Source organism: Elephantulus edwardii, unplaced genomic scaffold, assembly GCF_000299155.1.
Source record: "Elephantulus edwardii isolate Elephantulus edwardi_28Jun2011 unplaced genomic scaffold, EleEdw1.0 scaffold00257, whole genome shotgun sequence".
Classification (NCBI taxonomy): Eukaryota; Metazoa; Chordata; class Mammalia; order Macroscelidea; family Macroscelididae; genus Elephantulus; species Elephantulus edwardii.
Window position 1 is genome coordinate 1,790,679 of NW_006400007.1, and position 22,165 is coordinate 1,812,843.

Genomic DNA, 22,165 nt, shown 5'->3' on the forward strand with positions numbered 1-22,165 from the left:
CAGAGATTATGGATTTACCCTTTGATGCAGGCAGCTCTGCTTCTCACACTTTGTCTCTTCAGCTTCTGCTTCCTGATTCCTAGGCCACTCAAAGGTCAGCCTTAGTTCTGTTCCAGCAAACGTTAACGAAAGCTCTATAGTGCTATATATGTCTCCAGAGGCATTCTATTTCACCATTAAACCTCGATATGAGAGCACCCAGCTCTCTGACTCTTCCCCCCCCCCACACACCTCTCTCTGACTCTTTTGACTGATAGGTTTAGCTCCATCGCCAAGTGCTTAAAGGCAGCCTGTTTCTTCAGGAAGCTGTTTGTACAAAACCATCGAGTTTTATTGCTTCATACATTGGCTCTCATGCCATTTTACTTTTTTATCTTTGTATCTTCACAGGTCTGGTTCTGCTGCTACTGTTTCTCTGTCACTGCTTTTTTTGTCATTTGTGCCATCTGTGGTGTTAAATTTTCCTTTTCTTCTGAACCCTCACTTGAATTACGTTTGATGTCCATAATTCCATCAACAGTCTCTTCAAGGCAACTTGGCCTTTTCCTGTAGTTGTTAGATATCCTTGGGTTGGCTCTGACTCATAGCAACCCTATTGTTAGTTACAAATTCTTCCAAACTTAAGACAACTCATTTTGCTGTCAAGTTGGAACCAACTCAGCAGATTTCTGAGGCTGAAATGACACCGGAGGAGATACCCATCTTTCTCTCACAGAGCAGCTGGTGGATTTGAACCACTAAAAAGATACCACCTTTGGGTTAGCAGTGCATCTCTTTCTGGACTATGCCACCATAGCTCCCTACAAACTCTTTCAGCTTTTATTCATTATCCATTTTCCAAACTGCTTCTACATTTTAGATGTCTAAAATGTAGTTAGTGCAACACCCCACTCTCGATTACATATCCCAAGCTGAGTTATGGAGAGAACTAAAACCAATGAAGGTTATATAAATAGATAAGGAGACCGATATTTATCTGAAGGAAGTAACTTAGCATTTGCAGAGTCAAGTCCCATGTCTGAGGATCAAACATCAGGTTAGCTGTAGGTGCTAATAAACCTAAGGTTAGGTTGCAGGCTACTGGCTTCTGAAGTTGCTAAATCCAAAATGGACAGATAAAGCCAGCCACTAGTTCAAGTTCAAAGAACCAGAAGTGACAATCTAGATGCAAGATTCAGATCAAGCAAAAGCAAGCAAGAGAGCTTTACCCCAGATATGTTTTGTAGGCCCTGATGAAATTCCCTTTTCAATTGATTGACTGCTTCTAACAGTTCCCGTCATGGAGATGATTGTACTATGAAAGTCCTCATCAAGGAAATATACTAGTTTATAAATTCTCATCAAGGTAATGTTGTTAGGTGCCTTTGGATTAACTCTGATCCATAACAGCGCTATGAACTATGAACGACAGATCTGAGCCTTGCCTTATCGTGCACCATTGTCACAATCTGTCATGCATTCCCATTGTTACATGTAGGCACTGGCAAGCCATCTCATTGAGGATCTTCCTTTCTTTCCCTAACTCTACCTTTCCCAGTATGATGTCTTTTCCCCCCAAGGACTCATCCCTTCTCATCACGGCATGCCCAAAATATGTGAAATGGACTTCACCATCCTTGCCTCTAAGGGACACTTTGGTTGCACTTCTGCATTGACCAGTTTGATCTCTCTTATCACAGCATGCCCAAAATATGTGAAAAAGATTTCCACCATCCTTGCCTCTAAGCAGCTCTTTGGTTGCACTTCCTCAGTGACCCATTTATTTGTTCTGACAATCCTTGCTGTGTTCAATACTGTTTTCCAGCATCACAATTCAGAGTCATTGATTCTTCTTCATTTCTTCTGTATTTGTTGTCCGACTTTCAAATGTGTAGGAAGCAGTTGATAAATACTAGAGTTTGCAACAAACACATCTTAGTTTTTAAACTTAATAACATCAAGGTAATGACAACATAACTGTGAAAGCCGAGAATCATGGGCAGCCAAGCTGACATGCAACCATAACCATCTGTAAAAGACCACATGGGGTCTCTACTAATGATCTCCGCTAATTCTTAAGGGGGGGACTGCGCCATCATCATCAATAGCACAAAACTGATTTCCATAAGGTCAGACATGTCCCCTATGCTTCCTGCCCTCTACTAATTCTAATACTTATCTACTGGGTGTGAAATCTGTTGTGGTAGCTCACAGAGCACACGGAACCATAGTCATGATTGTGGAGTTTATTAGAGAATTTAATAGGATACAGTTTCTCAGTACAGCTGCTGAGGTTTGCTCATAGGGCTGTCAGCCGGGCGGCTTTAGGCCAAAGCTCTTACTTAGTCCTGCCAGTTATGGCTCTACCTCTAGTCCTCCAGTAAACTTGGGCAAATTCTCCTAGTTCTGATTTCATGGTGTAGCAGTACTCAAGGTCAACTCTGTCTCCTGTCAGGTCTCTGGTTCTGGCTGTGACTCCTGCTGCTCCTGTGGCCCCAGTCTGAGTGGCCCCAAAGGACACACATTTTACATTCTCTACGTTTTTCCTGGTGGTAAGATTCCCCAAATCTGCTGTTAACTCTGTTCAGTTTAGTGGTGAGACTAGCCAGTCCTCTTGTGGATAGGCTAACACACCCTAGTTGCATATTCCCCCCTATCCTAGTTGAAGTCAGTGGCTTGGGAAAATAATTTTGAACAATAAGCCCTTAACATCACACCATCGTACCACTAACACCTGTTAGTGGGCATGCATATTCCCATTTGTCAGACTATCAGCACATGCTCTCAACCTCTGTGCTTTATGTTTGTTAGTTACTCTTAAGTTGACTATAGTTCATGGCAACATTATATACAAGAGAACAAAAATTGCCTGATTTTGCAGCGCACAAATGTTCACATTTGTGAGTGTGAGAATCAGTCTATTGTTGTGTAATCCTTTTTTTTAAAATTTTTATTAAATTTTATTAGTTTTAATGAACATTTACAGAGATTTTGGGTTTTTCATTCATTCATTGTTGCACTGTTTTCTCTACCCTCCTCCCCAGTTCGTTCTTCTTTCCCCCCCCCCCCATGAATATCTGTCTTAATTGTCCAATTGCCACAGTGCTTGTCAAAGCCAGTTCTGATTAATCCCCTTTGTCAGTGTGTCCTTTGCCATTCCCTATCACTCCTCCCTGAGAGAGATTTCCCCCTGATTCATAAGGAAAAGGGGATGGCGTATTCTCTTAGCTACTTCCTGCTGAAAAGGGACGCTGTAGGTTTCAGGGTGAAGATCTTCTTCACTACTCTAAAGGGCCCCTTTGGCAATAGGAAACAAATAGACTATTATGGAGATTGATTTTGGAATTTAGATGCACTGTTATCAATTGTGCTTAGCCGTACATGTTCATATCCTTAAAGATGTATCATGGAAGTGTTACAGCCTAGAAGACACAAATTTAACTAACAAGTTAAAAGTACATGAGTCAAAAATGAAAAAGCAATAATACTCCGAGTAGAGGTTCTAATAGTGGCACAAATCAAGTTACAGAGGGAAGGTGATTCTTACAATAAAAGGCCTGTAGACTAGCACTTTGTCTATTATAGTGTAGAGGTTAGGAACCATAACATGTAGAGGGTCAGCTACATCATTTATGGTTCTTAAGTCCTGGAGGAAATTTCATCTACCACTGGGTTGTTTTACAACTCGGAAGTTCGCATGCAAGGTAGAGGTGAAGTAAGGAACTGCTTATGAGGTTTTCCGTCCATTCCAACAACTAAGAAATAGTGAGAAGAGTTGGGACCTCAGAAGGCTTTTAGGACCAATTAGTAGGCTCTGTGTCCAGGAGAAAATGAATATACCTACCAGTAATGTTAATGCTCACCCACCGCTCTTCTGGGAGGATCTAAATCGGTGTAATCCTTTTCAATATGAGCTGCTCATCTTCCCGTACTGTTAGAGACACTATTTTTAGTAATATTTTGCTGGGCCTTTTGCTCCAGAATGTGTCAATCTGGGAGCACTGCTGAAATGTGTCCTCTATGACTGACTCCACTGGTATTTATTTAAAATACTGGTGGAAGAGCGTCTGATGTCACATTGTGAGTTTGTTGTTGAGAGTTGGATCCACTCATCGCAGCCCTGTGTACGATAAAACACAAGGCTGCCCGGTCCTGTGTCCTCCCAGTTGGGACTGTGTTTGGGTCCATTGTGCAGACACTATGCCAGCCAATCTCTGTATCTTCATTTTTTTTGCTAATCCTTGTGTTGCAATCTGATATTCTTCTCCAAGGACTGTCTTCTCCTGCTAACTTGCCAAAAATATGTGACTCTGCTTACTTCCAAGACAGATTTGATTTTTCTGACAGTCCATAATATATTTGATACTCTTTAACAACACTATAATTAAAAGACATTAATACTTCTTCAGTCCTCCTTGTTCGTTGTCCAGCTGTCATGAGCATACAAGGCCACTGAAAATAGAACTTGAGTCATGCACAAATTCTCCTAGTTTTCTAAGTGCCATCCTTACTCTGTAGCACTTTGAAAAGTTCTTTGGCAGCAGATTTGCCCAGAGAAATATGTCATTTGAGTTCTTAACCATTGCTTCTGTGGGTGTTGATTTTGGATCCAAGTAACATGAAATTCTTGACAGCTTCAATCTTTTTTTCTGTCTCATGATTTTGTTTATTGGTCCATTTGTGAAGATTTTTGTTTTGGTGTTGAGATGTAATCCATACTGAAGGCTGCTGTTGTTTGTTGTTGTGTACTGTAGAGTTGGAACTGACTCATAACCGACCCTCTGGCAGGTTCTCAGAGGCAGGGGAGGAGATGGCCCATCTTTCTCCTGCAGAACAGCTGGTTGCCTTGAACTGCGCACCTTTAGGATTGCAGTGCAGCTTCTTGCCACTAGGCCACCAGAACGCCCATAGAAACCTTCACTATTGGAGGATGCATCTTAATTTTTTCCTTAATTTCCTTTAACATGAGAAATGTCTAATATGTTATCCCTTTTTGGTTTTCTAACCCCAGATTTTTTCACATTTCATTTTTCTACTTTCCTTTGTTTTGCCCAGCTACCTTTGAAATTTTCTATTCAACTCTTATCATTTCTTACCATAACTTTAGTTTTTCTTAATTCTAGAGCAAGTTTCAATCTCTTCTCTTTTTTCCCCCCTCTATCATAATTTGATCAGCCCAGTGATGAGGACTGTTGTCTTTTTATTTATTTAGTTATTTTTTGTATGTGTACCGTCAGATCAGATCTGACTGGTATAGGAGGAGATTGTCTCTCTTTCTCCAGTAGAGCATCTGGTGGATTTGAATCATTTACCTCTGGGATTGCAGTGCAGCTTCTTGCCACTAGGCCACCAGAGCTCCCTTCTAACATCTGTTTTGGTCTTTTCTCTCTTCAGATGTATTATTGACATGGTAGCTACTCAGATGGGTTATACTTATGTATCATATTTTTACTCTTACGGACTTAACTTTTTTTTCCTCTTCAACTTGAACTTGCATACTGATGGTTTGTTCTGCAGTTGGTCCCTGCCCTAGTTTTGATTAATGATATTAGCTTTGCCGGTCTGTCTTTTCAAAGATGTAGTGGGTTTATTTCCTGTGTGCACTGTTTGTAGTTCACATGTAGAGTTGCCTTTTATGTTTTTTAAAAAATATATTTGCATTGAGTAAATTGTTGCGCATGAAAAATTCTATCATGTGATCTCCAGCCTCATTCTTTCACCATAATCCTATTTTCCAGCCACTGACTCTTTATTTCCAATTTTTGCATTCTAAACAGTTATTATTAATAGTCTTAATTTCATGGTTAGTCAGTCTTAGACTATAGAAGTTGGTAGAAATCCTGAGTTACCTCATTGAGTGATTTTAGTGGTCGGTACATAAATTTGAATTATAGTCATATTAACATGTCTTTGTTGTATGTGTATGGATATTATCCTATAATTAACAGAGTTGTACTTCATGATAGATCTTGCAGTGCTCTTTTTGATGATGATGTGATGTCATTCCTCTTCAATTTGTCATTCTAAACATAGTAGATCATATGATTGTTTAGTTGAAAGTGGCCAATACTATTCAGCGCACTAACATTCAAATTCACAACCATCAGGTTGGTTCTGACTCATTATGGGTTTGAAAAGCACAGTAGGTGAGTACTGCAGAGCTGCTGGTCTTTTTCATCACTGAGACTAGGCCACCAGAGCACCTCTTCAGCTCTTCAGTGCCTAGGGTATTGATTATTATGTGTCGTTTCATTTTTTACAATTTCCAGTTTTATTAGATTTCTTCTTTGTGCAGCCCACTTTCTGATTATCAATGTATGTTTGTAGTTGTTTCTTCTCATTTTGAGTTGGGCCACATCAGCAAATAATGACTCTTCATTTGCTCAAAGCTTTACTCCTTCCATGTAAAAAAGATGGGCTCTGCTTTAAAGAGGCAGCTCCTCCTCAGGGTTATTTGGATTGTTTTACAGCCTGAGGGCCTCCCTCATCTTCCCATATTCTATCAGACAGTACACTGCTTCTTCCCATAGTGCTGGCACTGGTCAATTATTTCAGAAATAGATTGCTAATCTGGCTTAGTAGTTTGTCTTAGTTTGGGAACTCTGCAAATCCTGTGCACCATTAAGTGACCTTGTTGGTATTTGAAATACCAGTGGCATAGATTCCAGTATCACAGCAATGCTCGAGCCATTCAATTATGACAAACTGGCAAATGAGTCCTGCTCTCAAACCACCAGATTATGGAAAAAAGATAGAAAAGAATTTGCTTCCATTTTATGTATACATTTATTAATTCTAATTTTTATTTCCAGACTTCTTTTCTAGTGTTGAGGCCTCGGTTTCTCTGAGTGTTGTAAATTCAGTTTTCCCCCCCAATTTTTGTTACAGCTAAGGAGGGATCTGAAATAAATAAGGAAGCATGATGTCATCATTATGGTCTGAATATACAATTGGTGGGGTGAAGATTAGCTTTCCTTGCAAAGCTTACCCATCACAACTTGCTATGATGAATTCTGTAAGTAATTTTCAAAAGTTATTTTGTCTTTATGAAGATACAGTATTCATTTTTTCATTCAGTATTTATTTTCTTACATAGTAAGTGAGTTGAGACTTTTCTGGGTTTATTTGGGGGAAATCTAACTTTTGGGAAATAAATGACATATTATATATGTTTGAGAAAAGAAATACTATTGGTTATACTACATTTTATGCGTCCATGGCTAGGAGGAAAAATAGAAAATTGTAAAAATTTTAAAAAAAAAAAAAAATTGTAAAAATTATTCTCAGCTCATCTGAAATGTTTGTTACTGAATTACTGCTTTTCACAAAATATTTACTGTCTTTTATACAGAATACTTTATTTCCCATTTGATGTTTTTAAAATATTTCAGTCATACAGACTTTTTGATTAAATTTTATTTATTATTTTAAGAAGCTTACTTTTGAGTGAACATTTATTATATTCCAATGTCTGTGTCTAATCAAATCTTTTTTATATATTGCCTTTCCTTTCTCCCACATTATGTGTTCAGTTTCACTTGCCTTTTCCTTTCTTTCTCATCATTATTAACTTAAGATTGATTCTCTCTGTATATTAACCATTCCTTAGGTTTGCGTGTAAGTGATCTTATACCATAATTATCCTTTTGTGAGCAATTTCTATCACTCAGCATAATTTGTTCTTTAATCCATGTCATACAGCATTCATGAATTCATAATTTTCAGTGATGTATAGTATTCCATTGTGTGAATGCTTCATAGTTTCTTTGGCTCTTCATCCATTGATGGACACTTGGGGTGCTTCCAATTCTTTACCATTGTAAATAATACTGCAGTAAAATGGGTATGTGTATGTCAGTTTGTATTGCAGCTAATATTTCTTTGGGATATATACTTAGTAGTGAGATTGTTGGATCAAATGATATTTCAAATTTCAGCTTACCCAGCACCAAACTTTTTTATAGTGGTTGCACCATTTTACATTCCTACCAGTAATCTTGGAGAGAGTATACTCAGAGTGCTCCTTGGAGGCAAAGATAATAAAGCATTTCCTCACAAACTTTGGGCATGTTGTTAGGAGGGGCTGTTTTTTGGAGAGGGACACCATGCTTGGAAATGTGGAGGGTCAGTGAAAGAGAAGAAGACCCTCACCCAGGTGGACTGACACAGTGACTGGGCTCGAGTGTCTCAGAAATGATGAGGATGGTACAAGATAAGACAGGGTTCAGATCTGTGGTTCCTAGTGTCATTATGAGTTGTACTCGACAGCATCTGACAACAACAACAAATGTGGTATAGGGAACTCTGGCAGTTTAGTGGTAAGGAGTTGAACTGTTAACCTAAACATTATAAGCATGTGCTTATAATGATGTTGATACTGTACTTTCTGCAGAATTTGATTTTTCTTTTTTGCTTAACATTATTTTTAAGATGTAGTCCTTTTGATTGTTGATACAATTTTTAAAAAAATTTACTTATTATTTTTTTGTGTATACTGTCAAATCAGATCTGACTGGTACAGGAGGAGATTGCCCCTCCTTCTCCAGAAGAGCATCTGGTGGATTCAAACCACATACCTCTGGGATGCCGTACAGCTTTTTGCCACTAGGCCACCAGAGCTCCCCTGACTGTTGATACATTTTAATGACTGTATACCAGGCTATATGACTATAGCAGTGAGCCCCGGTGGCTTAATGGTAAGAAGTTGCACTGCTAATCCAAAGGCACACAGTTCAAATATACCAGCTGCTCTGTGAAAGAAAGATGAGCAGTCTCCTCACATGCAATTGATTTATTTACTGCCTCTGAAAATCCTCTGGAGGGTCAGCTCTGAGATGGTTACAACTTGATACGTAACAACATGTCACTGTATCAGAATTTATATTTTTTTATTGATGTTCTTTTACAATGATAAAGAGTGCTATTTTCATCTATGATCCTTTTTTAAAAAAAAAAAGTTATGGCCCACCTGCAATGGTCTTCTTTTATACTCTTACTTAAAAAGTTCTGAGTACGTAATTAGGATTGAATTTGCTGATTGAGCATTTTCAACTTTACTAGAAATTGTTTATTTCTGCTCAAAGTAGAGATGGCAATTTACACTCCCTTTTCCTAAGTTCCCATCAAAGATATTTATAGGTATCACAACATTATAATTTTTTCATAAAGATACTATTTGCATAATTAAAACATAGATTTTCTTTTTTCTCCCCTAGTGCTTGATAAAATTGCTAAGTCCAACATAATTTTAGCGAAGAGCATAAAGAATTGCTGTTGTTAGGTGCCTTTGAACCAGTTCTGACTCAGGGATCTTGTGAGGTCTCTCTCCCTGCCTGATCTTGTTGGTATGTCTGAGTCCATTGTTGCAGCCACTGCATCAACCCTGGGTCTTTCTCTTTTTCGCTGATCTACCGCTTTGCCAAGTATGATATCTTTATTCAGGGACTTCCAGGCCCCAAGTTTGTGAGACCATTCTCACTTCTGCGGAACATTCTAGCTGTACTTTCCCCCCAACATATGCCTTGTTCTGCGTGCAATTCATGACATAAAGTCTAGGTTTAACTAAATACTTGTTCTTTGTTTCCATGTTGATTTGTTTCCTGGAGTGCAGGTTCATGTCTAACTACTCTGTCCTTCTGATAAAGTTCTTATTGGTTTTCAATTGGTTTTGTGTCACTAGATTGTGAGAGGACTAAACAGTAAACAACACTGTTTGCTGGAGAGCCCCACAGGAAGTGGAAAAAGCTTAGCCTTACTTTGTTCTGCATTAGCATGGCAGCAGTCCCTAAGTGGTAAGTAGTTAATATCTTTTAAGTTGTTTACTGGGACCTAAGGGGAGTCTTTCTTCAGAACGATTCAGGCATGTTCTAGCTAATTTAAATAGCAGGAGTGGTATTCACTTCCTAAACAACATGCCTTCGGAAACTATGAACTTTGATAAATGTTGATGGTTGTAGGGGGCTTCAGGCCTTTTGTTCATAGGGTCTCTATGAGTCGTGTTCAACTCGAAGGTAATCAACAACAACAATTTATTTTTTTAAATTTAATTTAATTTAATTTTATTATTTGTGTGTGTGTGTACCGTCAAATCAGATCTGACTGATACAGGAGGAGATCGTCCCTCCTTTTCCAGCAGAGCATCTGGTGGATTTGAACCGCATACCTCTGGGATTGCAGTGCAGCTTCTTGCCACTAGGCCACCAGAGCTCCCTCAACAACAACAATTTATAAGATATTTCTTTACACTGTGGTGTTTTTGGAAAGGGATCAATAATGAAAATCTTTTCTCTCATGATTCGGAGAGTATGTAAGAATCTGGGATGGTGTTGTTGTTTAATGCCGTCGAGTCGTAGACGACTCATAGCGACCCTATGAACGAACAGCCTGAGCACTGTTTGTACATAGAGTTTCCAGAGGCAAGCCATTTTGGAAGTGGATGCCGCTCCTGCTTCCAGGCTTGATTTAGTCGGGAAGCTCCAGCCAACACTGTCCACCATGGGTACCCGTTACCACAATTGCCACATCACTGTCACAGGCTTCAGCATCACAGCAACCACAAGTTACCTCTCTGCAGCAACGCACATACCAGTGCTATACCACCTAGAAGAATGTTTGACAGGAAGACAGTTTGAACCTGGCCGAGGGCCACAGATGACAATCACCCACCTTTGGCTTGGTAGCACAGCTTCCTTCCACTAGGCCAACGTAGCTCTCTCTTGGTCGTTGTCATTGTTATTGTTGTTTAATGCCATCGAGTCGTAGACGACTCATAGCGACCCTATGAACGAACAGCCTGAGCACTGTTCATACATAGAGTTTCCAGAGGATGCCGCTCCTGCTTCCAGGCTTGATTTAGTCGGGAAGCTCCAGCCAACACTGTCCACCAGTCCACCATGGGACAGAATCTTCTGGGATAGCCAAAAAAAAAAAAAAAAAAAAAAGAATCTGGGATTGCTTAGAATCATCATGAAAATAGTACAGTAATTTGTATGTAAGAAATGTATGAGATGGGCCGGCAGAATGCTAGTCTATATACTAAACTCTTTTAATAAAAGAGTTATTTTTAATAAAAATAATTAATTTGTTTATCTGTCCCTCGTAACATTATAGAATAACTGGAGAAGCTGATGGATTTGCACCATTTCCCTTGGGTTGGCAGCACAACTATTTACCCACTAGGACACCAGAACTCCTTTTTTAAAATTTTAATTGTTTTCCATTGTTGCACGTTTTCTTACTCCCTTCCCTCCTCTCTCCCTTAACCCTCCCTCAGTGCACCCCTGGTTCCATATTGTTGTTACACATAAAATCTGTATTATATTTAGTAGTTAAAATTTATCTAATTTGTTGAATTACAATTTTAAAATGCATTTTGATGCATGTTTGAATTTTTTTCTTTATCTGTTTATTAAAATGGATATAAATGGAATAATACAGGATGTTCACGTATATATTCTAGATCCCCCGATGCATGTTTGAAAAACATGTTTAAAGTAAAATTTTAATATGAGGAATGATTTGGTCCTCATATTAATTTACAGAATTACTATGTCATATATTGAACACTCAAATCCTTGAGTTAAGAAAATGTCGGTAATTAAATGTATTATTTGTGTATTTATTTCATTCCTTCTAGTTGATTTAAAAATAAATCTAGTACAAATGAATACTCAAACAGTTGTTTTTTGACTGTTATTAATCGTAAACTGTTAGATTTTTATAGCTTTAATAGGAAATTAATCTCAAATGGTAATTGATAAGTGTCTGGCATAAATATGTCTCCTCTATCCCAGTGTAATGCTGCTAAAAGGGTAATCAACTTGTTCTGTCTTGCCAAGCTCTTTCATGGTTATTTTAGGACCTTTGATGGCACCATGTGTGATGTGTGTAACTGCAAGGTTGGTGGTCTGAAGCCACCAGTTGCTCCTGGGAGAAAATTGAGCTGAGTCCTCCTGTAAAGACTTGTAACCAGAATGGAGGCTCACTGTGACCTGGAATCAGCTCAATGACAGTGATGTTCCTAGCCAAAGGGAATGGTTGTTCACCTAGTTATAGACAGATGAACTTAGTTTCCTTAGAGGTATTAGAAATCAACTTTTTGCTTTTTTTTTTTTTAAAATTTTTAGAGAAGCCAGTGGAGGAGGGCTCAAGTAAAAAGTGTGATGTACCATTGTTATGTTGTTGTACATGTCATTCAAAGAACAATGACACAAACCAAGGAACATCTCACCATTTTAGCAATCCAAGTACACCACCTTCTGGAAGAAATAATACTTCATCAACTTGTCAAGGTAATTTATATTTCTTATATGAATCAGTTTGTATTTATAAGAGACTTATGGCTGTTATGAAACCAGATTTAGGTAAAATTGATTAACATTTCATTGTCTATCTATACTAAACTCTGGAATTATTTCAGAACAATACCTAGAGTGGTCAGAGACTCTTGGAACTGTAACTTATGCAGCTGCTACACCAAAGGAATAAAATTCAAGGGTGGAAAATGGCTGCAAAGATCATGATTTAGGCCTCTCTTGACACCACATTCACTAGTTTCTAAAAGGTAATACGTAGCACAAAGGCCTTCTCTTGGAACCTTTTATTCCTAGTATGATTTAATATATTTGGACATTTTACTTTTAATCAATTTATGAAAAAGGCAAGGCAAAAATAAATATTATTTAGAAATTACTGTAATATGTTGTTATGTGCTATACAGTTGCCTGGAAAACATATATAGCTAGTGTTAATTATATATTAGACTCTTATAAAACATTATGTCTTAAGGCGAAATTTAAAATGATTCTTTTGTTCTTGATAAAATTTGCCCGAGTATCCTATGTGAAGACTAGATGAATTTTAATATGATCTTAATTTATTTAAGATATATATATATATATTAAGAATAACATGATTATGTGTGGTTTTTATCGTTCTTCTACTTTGACCTTATGAAAAGAAGTAACCACGTCTGACATCATGGACACTTTGTTCTTCCTTATTTCTCTATATAAATCTCCATCTTCATTGATACCGCTCCAGTCCATAGAGCTCTTTCTTGGTTTTTTAGGACTGTTGGTGACATGGTGTGTTATGTGTAACACTGTTAACTGAAAGAAACCATTCTGTGTTTAGAGCATACAATACTTTTCACATTTAGAGAAGGGAGAAAGCCAGTATATAGGAATACGTTAAGAATAGTGTTAAAGTCATTGAAGACAAATCTGTTTGATTGCAAATTTTGACTGTGTCTAGAGGTTATGCTAATGAACTTTGGAATTAACCTGTAAGTCAGTAACTGTCAGCCTGGGCCACTTAGTAACTGAGTGATATTGGGCATGTTATTTGGTCTTTATTCTTTTAAATCAAGCATTTAATTTGTTAATGGAGTTAGTATTTTATAATTAGGATCATAGGGTTTTCAACCCTATTAATGATCTTGGTACCAGCAGTCAGGAAATAAGGAGATGCATTGCACTGGAAAAGTCTGCAGTTAGGGAACTCTCTAAATTGTTGAGGAGTAATGATGTCGGTTTGAGGACTAAGGTGCATCTGATTCAGGTCATGGTCTTTCTGATCACTTGCTATGCATCTGAGTGATAGATAATGAATAAGGATAACAGAAGAATTGATGCCTTTGAGCTGTGTTGTTGGAAAAGAGCAGTGAACATCCCATAGACTACTATTAAAGAATAAACAAAGATGTCTTGGATAGAGTGCAGCCAGAGTACTCTTTGGAAGGAAGGATGATGAGGCTTTGCCTCACATCCTTTGGGCATGTTGCTTGGAGGGTCTGTTCCTTGGAGAGAGACATGATTTTTGGAAGGATAGTGGATTGGCAAAGGAGAGGAAGACCCTCAACCAGGTGGATTGACACAGTGACTGTTGCGATGTGCCCTACTGTGTCAAAGTGTGCAGATAGATGGCACAGGATAGGGCAGGGTTCAGATCTTTTGCTCTTAGAGTCATTATGAGTCATACTTGACTCAACAGCATCTAATAACAATTAAGATCCTTTTGAGAATGAGTTTTCAGGATTGTGGGATTAAGAAAGAAATTACAGGAGTTCAATTCTACTGTAAAATGTGCTTTGAGAACATTGAGAAGTTTATCAGGAAAGGAACATTGAGACATTGTAAACTACAATTTTTATATAAATTAAGTACATTTTCTTGAGAGTATTTTTTCAGTTATATTTCTTAAGTCATGATGCACTATTGAGGTATCTATGAAAGCACAAATAGTTTTAAATATGATTAGTTTTTCATATTTTCGACTGTTAGGATAGTTCTAGAAAAAGTTTTACCTCTAGGTTTCAATTTTATGCTAGAAAAATTGTCTAAGTTACTTATACTGATTTTTATGATTTTTTTTACATAAGACTCTCCCGAAAAAAGCACACTGGCAGCAAAGTTATCAGCCAAGAAACAAGCTTCTGTATACAGAGATGAAAGTGATGATTTCCAAGTAGACAAGAAACGAATTCGACCCTTGGAAACTGCACAGCAGGCAAGTAGTTTATTAACCGTGAAATCCAGTTAATTATACTGAACAAGATAGTTAAGTACCACACAGGTTTTTGGTGGTATCAATGGAGATTGAGATTAGTTGGGTCATATCAAAGATGTAATTAAGTGATACTTTCTTGCAATTTGATTTCTTATTACAAACTTTGTGAATACAGCAGATTACTCACAAGAGTGTATCATTAAAGTGATACTATGTAGTACTTGCTTAATATATTACAGATTGGGGATTTGATGTTAAAATATTTGCTGAAAGCAAAACACCTATATTGGTAACATAAATATTTTGTGTTTGTATAGATATATTTTTATATTTTTCAACTCCTTTGTTATTTTTAACCTAATAATGGCATTATTGCCCAGAATATTTTTGATATAAATTATTTTTTAGTATATTGACAAAGTTTGCTCTTATTTTTCTATTTAAGTACATGATGAAAATAAATATATTTAAAAAAATTATTGAAAGACCTAAATTACCAGATATGTACACTTTTTACTTTTTGACATAAGACCAGGTCATTATGCAGAAATCAGCATTATTTGAAAGAGGATCGCCTTACTTCATCTATGCTATGGACACTTTACTGGGCCCCTGCAGAGGTCACTTGCCTCTGCCACCTGTCCTTCTCATATGTCTCCTTAGAACACCTTGGCCCCCACTGTTACCTATAGGGAAGGCCACCTAATCTCTCAGAGTCAGGATGGCCCAAGTGCTGCCTTTCTCTACAAGATCCCCTCCCTGTCCTGATCTGACCATATTTTTAGAATGAGTGATCTTGGCTTATCTTCTCAATCACCCCCGAATGCCCCAAGTACCTTTGTTGGGGACAGGAAGCTCCTGTGGCCTAGGTGACACAGAGAGGATGCATGCTGCTGGCCAGGTCTTCATCTATCCTGTGCTTGAACATCCCCTGACTCTTACTACTTGGCCCTGCCTCTTCTCCTCTCATGTTCTCATAAGAACTGGTAATATAGAGCTTCCTGCAAGGCTCGTATGGCCAGAATCAGCCTCAGCCCTTGATCTCCTTGGCTGCTGCTGCCCAGTTCCTACCCATGTACAGGTAGCCTTCCAGCCTTCACCTGTATGCACTCAGGGAGGAGCACTGTGGAAATGTAAGAGATCACATTCAGGTACTGGTCGTTCCGTGATGCCTGGGCACTCAGGTACCCCATCTCAGGACTTCTGACCAGGCCCCGACTTGGCCCTCTCATCCTTTAGAGCTGGGAAACAGGGTCTGACCCCCAGGTTCCGCCTCCTGCTGGGACCCACGAGTGGCCTATGTCCAGGACACTGGCTGCTGCCACTGTGACATCAGTCCCCTCTGGGCATCTAGGACCTGCCAGATAATGTTCTGTCCCTGCTGGCCCCACTCTATCTCCCCTTTATTCCACTTAGCACACACTTAGCACTCCTTCCCTAGTCAGTGAAATACTAGGCAGCACAAACATCCTTTCTACTTATTTACAGGGTCCAACATCAGAGACCTTGTTAGGGACCTCAGTGTTCACTATTGACAGATGTATATTGTTAAGTTGCAAAATAATTGGTTACTAGATTTTTTCACTGTTGTCATAAAGATGAAATATCAGATCATGAGAGTTGATAAATCAGGAGTAGGTATAGTTTCTTTTTTTTTGAAAATGCCCTCATTCCAAGGAAGTGTGAATCTATAGAGTGGGGTTTTTTCCTCACCAAAAAGATGCATAGAGTTAGATTTTCGTGAGGTATAAATGTATTAGTAAATATATTCTCTCGATTTGTTTGCTCTCTTTTTTTGGAAGAGATGATACTCAAATACTTTTTTCTTCTTGTAATTTAAATAAACAGATTTTTGGCAAATAGAAAAAGCATAGGGACATATGAAACCTTAATGTTATAAAAAAAATTAAGCAAGCCCAGCCTAAATTATCAGATTAGTGAGTGGTAGAGAACTCTGGTGGTGGTGGTGTTATGTACCATTGAGTTGAGTACAACCCACAATAACTCTATGAACAACAGATCTAAACCCAGTCCTATCCTGGACCATCCTCCCACCTCCTGCCACACTAAGGCCCATTGCAGCAGTCACTGTGTCAGTCTACCTGCTTGAGGGTCTTGCTCTCCTTCTCCAACCCTCTGCCCTTCCAAAATCATATTCCTTTCCCAGGAACAATCCCTCCTAGCAACAAGCCCCAAGTATGTGAGGCAAAGCTTTATCATCCTGGCCCCCAGTGAGCACTCTGGCTGCACTTTCTCTAAGACATATTTATTTTTTTGGCAGTCCATGGGACAACACTCTTCTCCAACATCACAATTCAAAGGCATCAATTCTTCCTTCATCCTTCTCTTTCATTGTTCAGCTCTCAGATGCATAGCAGATGATTGAAATGATCATGGCCTGAATCAGAAGCACCTTAGTCCTAAAACTAATGTTATTGCTCCTCAGTAATTTGGAGAGGTCCTGATGGTGTAGTGTGTAACATATGGGGCTACTAACAAAGTGAGTAGTCACTTTGCAGAAGGAAAAGACCTTTTTTTGGAAAGATTTATAGCCTCAGAAATCTGACAGAGTTCCTTTGAGTTGGAATTGACTAAATCAGTGGCATTAAGTTTAGTTTTTGGTCCAGTAGACAGTAGTGATAACAGTAATGTAATTCATCATATGTAAGTAATGAATTTTTTTGTTTTTTTAAAAAGTTTATCCTGTTGTCTTTTTTCCTCTCCTTTCTGCTGTAACATTTGGGTTCATCCCTGTCTTTACTCTTTTTCTTTTTGACTTAAATTATTTTGTGTGGCACAGGATAGAGCAGGGTTTAGGGCTGTTGTACATAGGGTCGCTATGAGTTGCAAACGACTAGACAGCACATAACAACAACAACAACAACCTTTTACTAGCTATTACCTTAATAGACCTTCGTACTATTTTTCTTAAAAAAATAGTTTATCCTGAGTTCTTTTTGATGTAGAACAAGACTTTAAATTTTGATTTACTGTATACTTTCATTTCCTAATTAGATATGCAGTTGGCCTTTGTTATAATCCTTTATGTAGTGCTTATATGGTCCCATTCTTTTTTTTTTATAAGGATTTTTTTAAAGAATTTTCCTCTGATTTATTTACAAGGTTCAAGTACATTCTTTTTTATAAAAGATCCTTCCCGTTTCCTTCACCCCACCCACTCATTGAATTGTGAAACCCTATGATTAACACCCTGCCTTCCCATCCTCACCTCTCTATTTCCACCCTCCTCACTGCCTTGGATCCTCATAGTCATTTTACAGTAATGCTTGTATTCTTTTATATGATCACTTAGAATACTGTCATTTTCATACATAATACTGTATGTTATAATACTGTATGTTGTTAAATCTGTTTTTCATAAGGTCCCTATGAATGTGACCCATCTTCAACTCAGTGGCACCTGACAACAATAACAAAGCTTTTTTGATTGCAGTTTATGAAATATTGTACTTTCTAAGGATTAAAATGAGGTTCCTATTTGTAAAAAAAACAAACATATTTGATTCTTGCCTGTAAGAAATTATTGTTTACCGTCAAGTTGGAACCAACCCATAGCTAATCTTCCATTGGGTTTTCGAGGTAGTAGTTTGCATGGGAGGACATTGTCCATCTTTTTCCTGCAGAGCAGCTGGCACATCTGAACCGTGTATCTTTGGGTGGTCAGTGCAGTTCCTTACTGCTAAACTACCAGAGCTCCCTCAGTTAGAAATAATCACGTTTAAAAGCTTTTATATTGACACGTAGAACTATCTTGAACTATCTGTCTTGACTTTTGAAAACAACTAGCCTGCTCAGACATTTTTAGTACATATTCAATTTCGTTTTGGTTCTGTGTTTACAGATCAGAAAACGTCTTTGTTTTGAAAATGAAATACCCCATTTGGATACTAAAGTTGCTTCAGGAAAGGCTGTAATACCCACCTCCCCATCAGGAAACAGAAACTCCTTTCTCCCACAAACCGTATGTATTTATGCCATTGTTCCATTTAAGAAATCCTGAATTTGCAAAATCTGTTTTGGGGGGGAAAAAGGAAAAGTATAATGCGAAGAACATTCTCTGCAGTCAGTTTCTGATATGTAAGATGGTAAGGCCCCAAGGCTTTCTCTGCTTCAGTTTCTAGTTTATAAACTGAGAATAAGACTAATTCAGTGTTTGTAAACTCCACTTCCTTGAAGTTCTTTCTGTATTCTTTAGGATAGCAATTCTTTAGGAATGGACCAGTATGTTCTACCAGGTGTTTTTTCCTAGAGGTCTGTGAGATGAAAAATAGTTTCGTAATAGACTCTCTGTCTCTCATACTTTGGGCATGTTGCTAGGAGAGGCTATTCCTTGGAAGGGAACATCGTGCTTGACAGTGAGGGTTAACGAAAGAGAGAAAGACTCCAGCAAGGTGGATTGACAAAGTGGCTGCACCAGTGGGCTCAGGTGTGTTGGAGTTGATAAAGATGGCCCAAGGTAGGACAGGGTTCTGGTCTGTGTTCATAGGGTCACTGTGAGTCATACTTGACAGCACCTAACAATAACAACAACATTGAGGTGCTATATTTGCCCTTTGTATTATCTTTTTTTTTTTTCCTTTGTATTATCTTGACATTTGCAGTGATGATGCAAATGCAAAGGTGGTTATAGTTTCTAGTGCCTAAGCACAGATGAAGGCAGTACCACCCACCTATTTGTTGTCAGGTCTTTTTTTCATCACTTAGTTTTTTTTTTAAATAATTTTAATGAACATTTAATCACTTAGTTTTTTTAAAAAGCCACTTTCACTTAGAAATGCTCTTGATGACAAAAGTGCTCTTCATTAAATGATTGTGTATATTACTAGATTTGTTGAATCTGAGCCCTTACGATTTTAAATATCCAAGAAAAAATGAGAAGTATTTCTCAAACATTTTTGTGTACAGACTGTCTTGAGAAAAAGTATTTGTAGGCTAGTTTGAGTTGTGAACTGATGTAGCCACTTTTTTCATGGAACATTGTTTTTACTTTAGTGACTGACAGACTAAGTATGGTAATTCTTGAAAATAAGTAAAGTGATGCTGATAGATTTTGAGCATTTAAATAAAAAATCAGCATTTTGAAAAATTTGTCACTGTGAGCTTGGTAGTTTTCTGATGAGATTGGTGGTGATATAGGTAGTGAATGTGATGTTTTCATCGTGACTGTGGTTTCATTAGAGTATATTCCCAGTAGTGGAATTGCTGATCAAATCATGTTTCTATTTCCAATTTTTTGAGAAAGCTCTAACCTGCCTTTCATAGTGGCTGTACCATTTTACATTGTCCCCCAGCAATGAATAAGAGTTCCAGTCTCTCCACAGCCTTGCCAGCATTACTGTTGTTGCTAGGTCATAATAATTTTTTAAAAACTATCCACTAGATGCTCTACTGGAGAAAGAGGGACAATCTCTTCCTGTACCACTCAGATCCAATTTGATGGTACCCACAAATAATTAAAAAAAACAAACAAACATATTTTTTTTAAGAACAACTGTCTCAGTCTGGAGATTAAGGTACTCCTGATATAGGCCATGATCTTCGCAATTACTTGTATATGCATCAGAGAGCTTGGTAATAACTAAAGATGTTAGAGGAAGAATTGATACCTTTGAGTTATAGAACTGGAGAAGAGTGTTGAACATACTGTGGACTGCTAGAAGAACAAACAGGCCATCTTGGAGAGGGTGAAACCACCCTGCTCCCTGGAGGCAAGGAATTTGAAGCTCTGTCTCACATACTTTGGGCGTGTGGCCAGGAGGGCCCAGTCATTGGAGAACAGCATTATACTTTGAAGGGTGGAAGGACACTGCGGAAGAGAAAGACCCAAGATGAGATGTATTGAATCAGTGACTGAAGAAGTGGAATTGGGTCTGTTGGAGATGATGATATTGGCTCAGGATAGGGCAAGGTTCAGAGCTATTGAACACAGGGGTTGCTGTGAGTCACAGGCAACTTGACAGCACATATTTTTATATTTGTTTATCAACAAGAATTTTAGATCAAGTAATTGAAAAAATAAAGCTTATATTTAACTTTTCTTGACATGTTGATAGGTAATATGCCTCATACTGTATGGACCATAGTTTAATTTAGATTATATATACTTTTGACATATTTCTGTCTTTCCTTAATTCATGCTTGCAGTGTGCAATGGATTATCACAGACACCTTATTCTACATACAGTCCTTATTTTTACTTATTCATTAAATAAACACTAACATTCTCTGTATAAAAATAAATTGTAGTCTTCAATTTTGTACCAGTATTTTAATGCATTAGCTTTTCTTGGCGTGTGGAAAAAACTTGGGGCCAGCAGAGTGCGCTGTTGACATTTGGATAAAGTCTGTTGCTGTGAAGATGTTGGGTTTACTCCTTTTTGTTTCTTCTATATTCCAGCTGGTTTTGTTCGTTTCCATAAATATTTAAAATGTTCTCTAGCATCTCAGGAGAAGATGAAAAGGGTGGTTTTCTAAAAATTTTTCACCAATGTCTAACAGTTTTAATTTCTTTTTGTCTTAACTATCCTAACTGCTTACATAATAATATGCTTACAATTACTAGATATTCTTTTAAGCACTTTAAAAAAATAGTCACTCAATTGGCAAATAATGGTTAAAGTGAGTTAATGCTTATTGTCAAGCTCTTTAAAAATTTCTTTTTATATTGGTTTGCTTACAAAGTTTGTATCGTGTTTCATACTATCCTTCATTCACATTGTGTTTCATACAATCATTCTCATCATTATGTTTTATTAAATTAATCGTCATTGAACTATGCCCACCATTACCCTGTCTTTCCAGATCGCCGTCAGATTGTTAAGTACTTTTAACTATTCTGTGGGTTTGACAATTTTCAAAATAAAACAATTTCACTCAATCCTTTTAACAACTCTTAAGATCAAAATTAAAAATAACTCAGACCTGTTGCTATCCAATTATTCTGTTTCCAAACATTTTTATCACCCTAATTTCAAGAAGTCCTGATGATATAACAGGTAATCATTTGGCAACTAATCAAAAGAATGGCAATTTTTATCCCTCAGCAGGTACTGAGTAAAGAACTGGTAGTTTGTCCCATAAAGGTAATAGCCTAGGAGACACTATAGAGAAGTAGGGTCTTCTATAAATTGGAATTGACTTAATGACACATGGTAACAGCAAAAATTACTTATCCCCGAAGCAATACCTTCCCACTCCCTTCTCTCCACTAACTTTTGTCTCTGTATTTACCTATTCTGGACACTTCATGTAGGAGGGATCTTACAAATTTTGTCCTTTTGTATCTGACTTATTCACTTAACATAATGTTTTCTCTGGCTAAAGAATACTTCATTGTGTGTACATGTTGGTATGTGTAATGGAATATTACACATTTGTTTATATCCATTAATCTGTTGATAAACATTTGAGTTGTTTCTATCTTTTGACAATTGTGAATAATTTGCCCTTTTCCTACTTTTAAAGTTTAAATTTAGATATTTATTTGAGGCTTTGTTTCCTCTAAAATAATCTTTTAAACTATACATTTCTCTTTAAGCATTACTTTTTATACATTCTCTAAATTTTGATCTTGTGTTACTTTTTAAATTATTTAAATTTTAATGAAAGTTTATAGAGACTTTGAATTTCCATTCATACATTGTTGCACAGTTTCCTC

General features: G+C 37.5%; 1 protein-coding gene across 1 annotated transcript in view; it reads left to right on the forward strand.

The window, feature by feature from the left end:
• Positions 1 to 6,873: 6,873 nt before the first annotated feature.
• The window catches only part of BRIP1 (BRCA1 interacting protein C-terminal helicase 1), a 140,371-nt gene continuing 125,079 nt past the window's right edge, over positions 6,874 to 22,165 (forward strand). The window contains 5 exon segments of the mRNA XM_006899468.1: positions 6,874 to 6,994; positions 9,659 to 9,770; positions 12,105 to 12,269; positions 14,360 to 14,487; positions 18,350 to 18,469. Coding sequence (XP_006899530.1) covers positions 6,899 to 6,994; positions 9,659 to 9,770; positions 12,105 to 12,269; positions 14,360 to 14,487; positions 18,350 to 18,469 — 621 coding nt within the window. The 5' untranslated portion in view covers positions 6,874 to 6,898.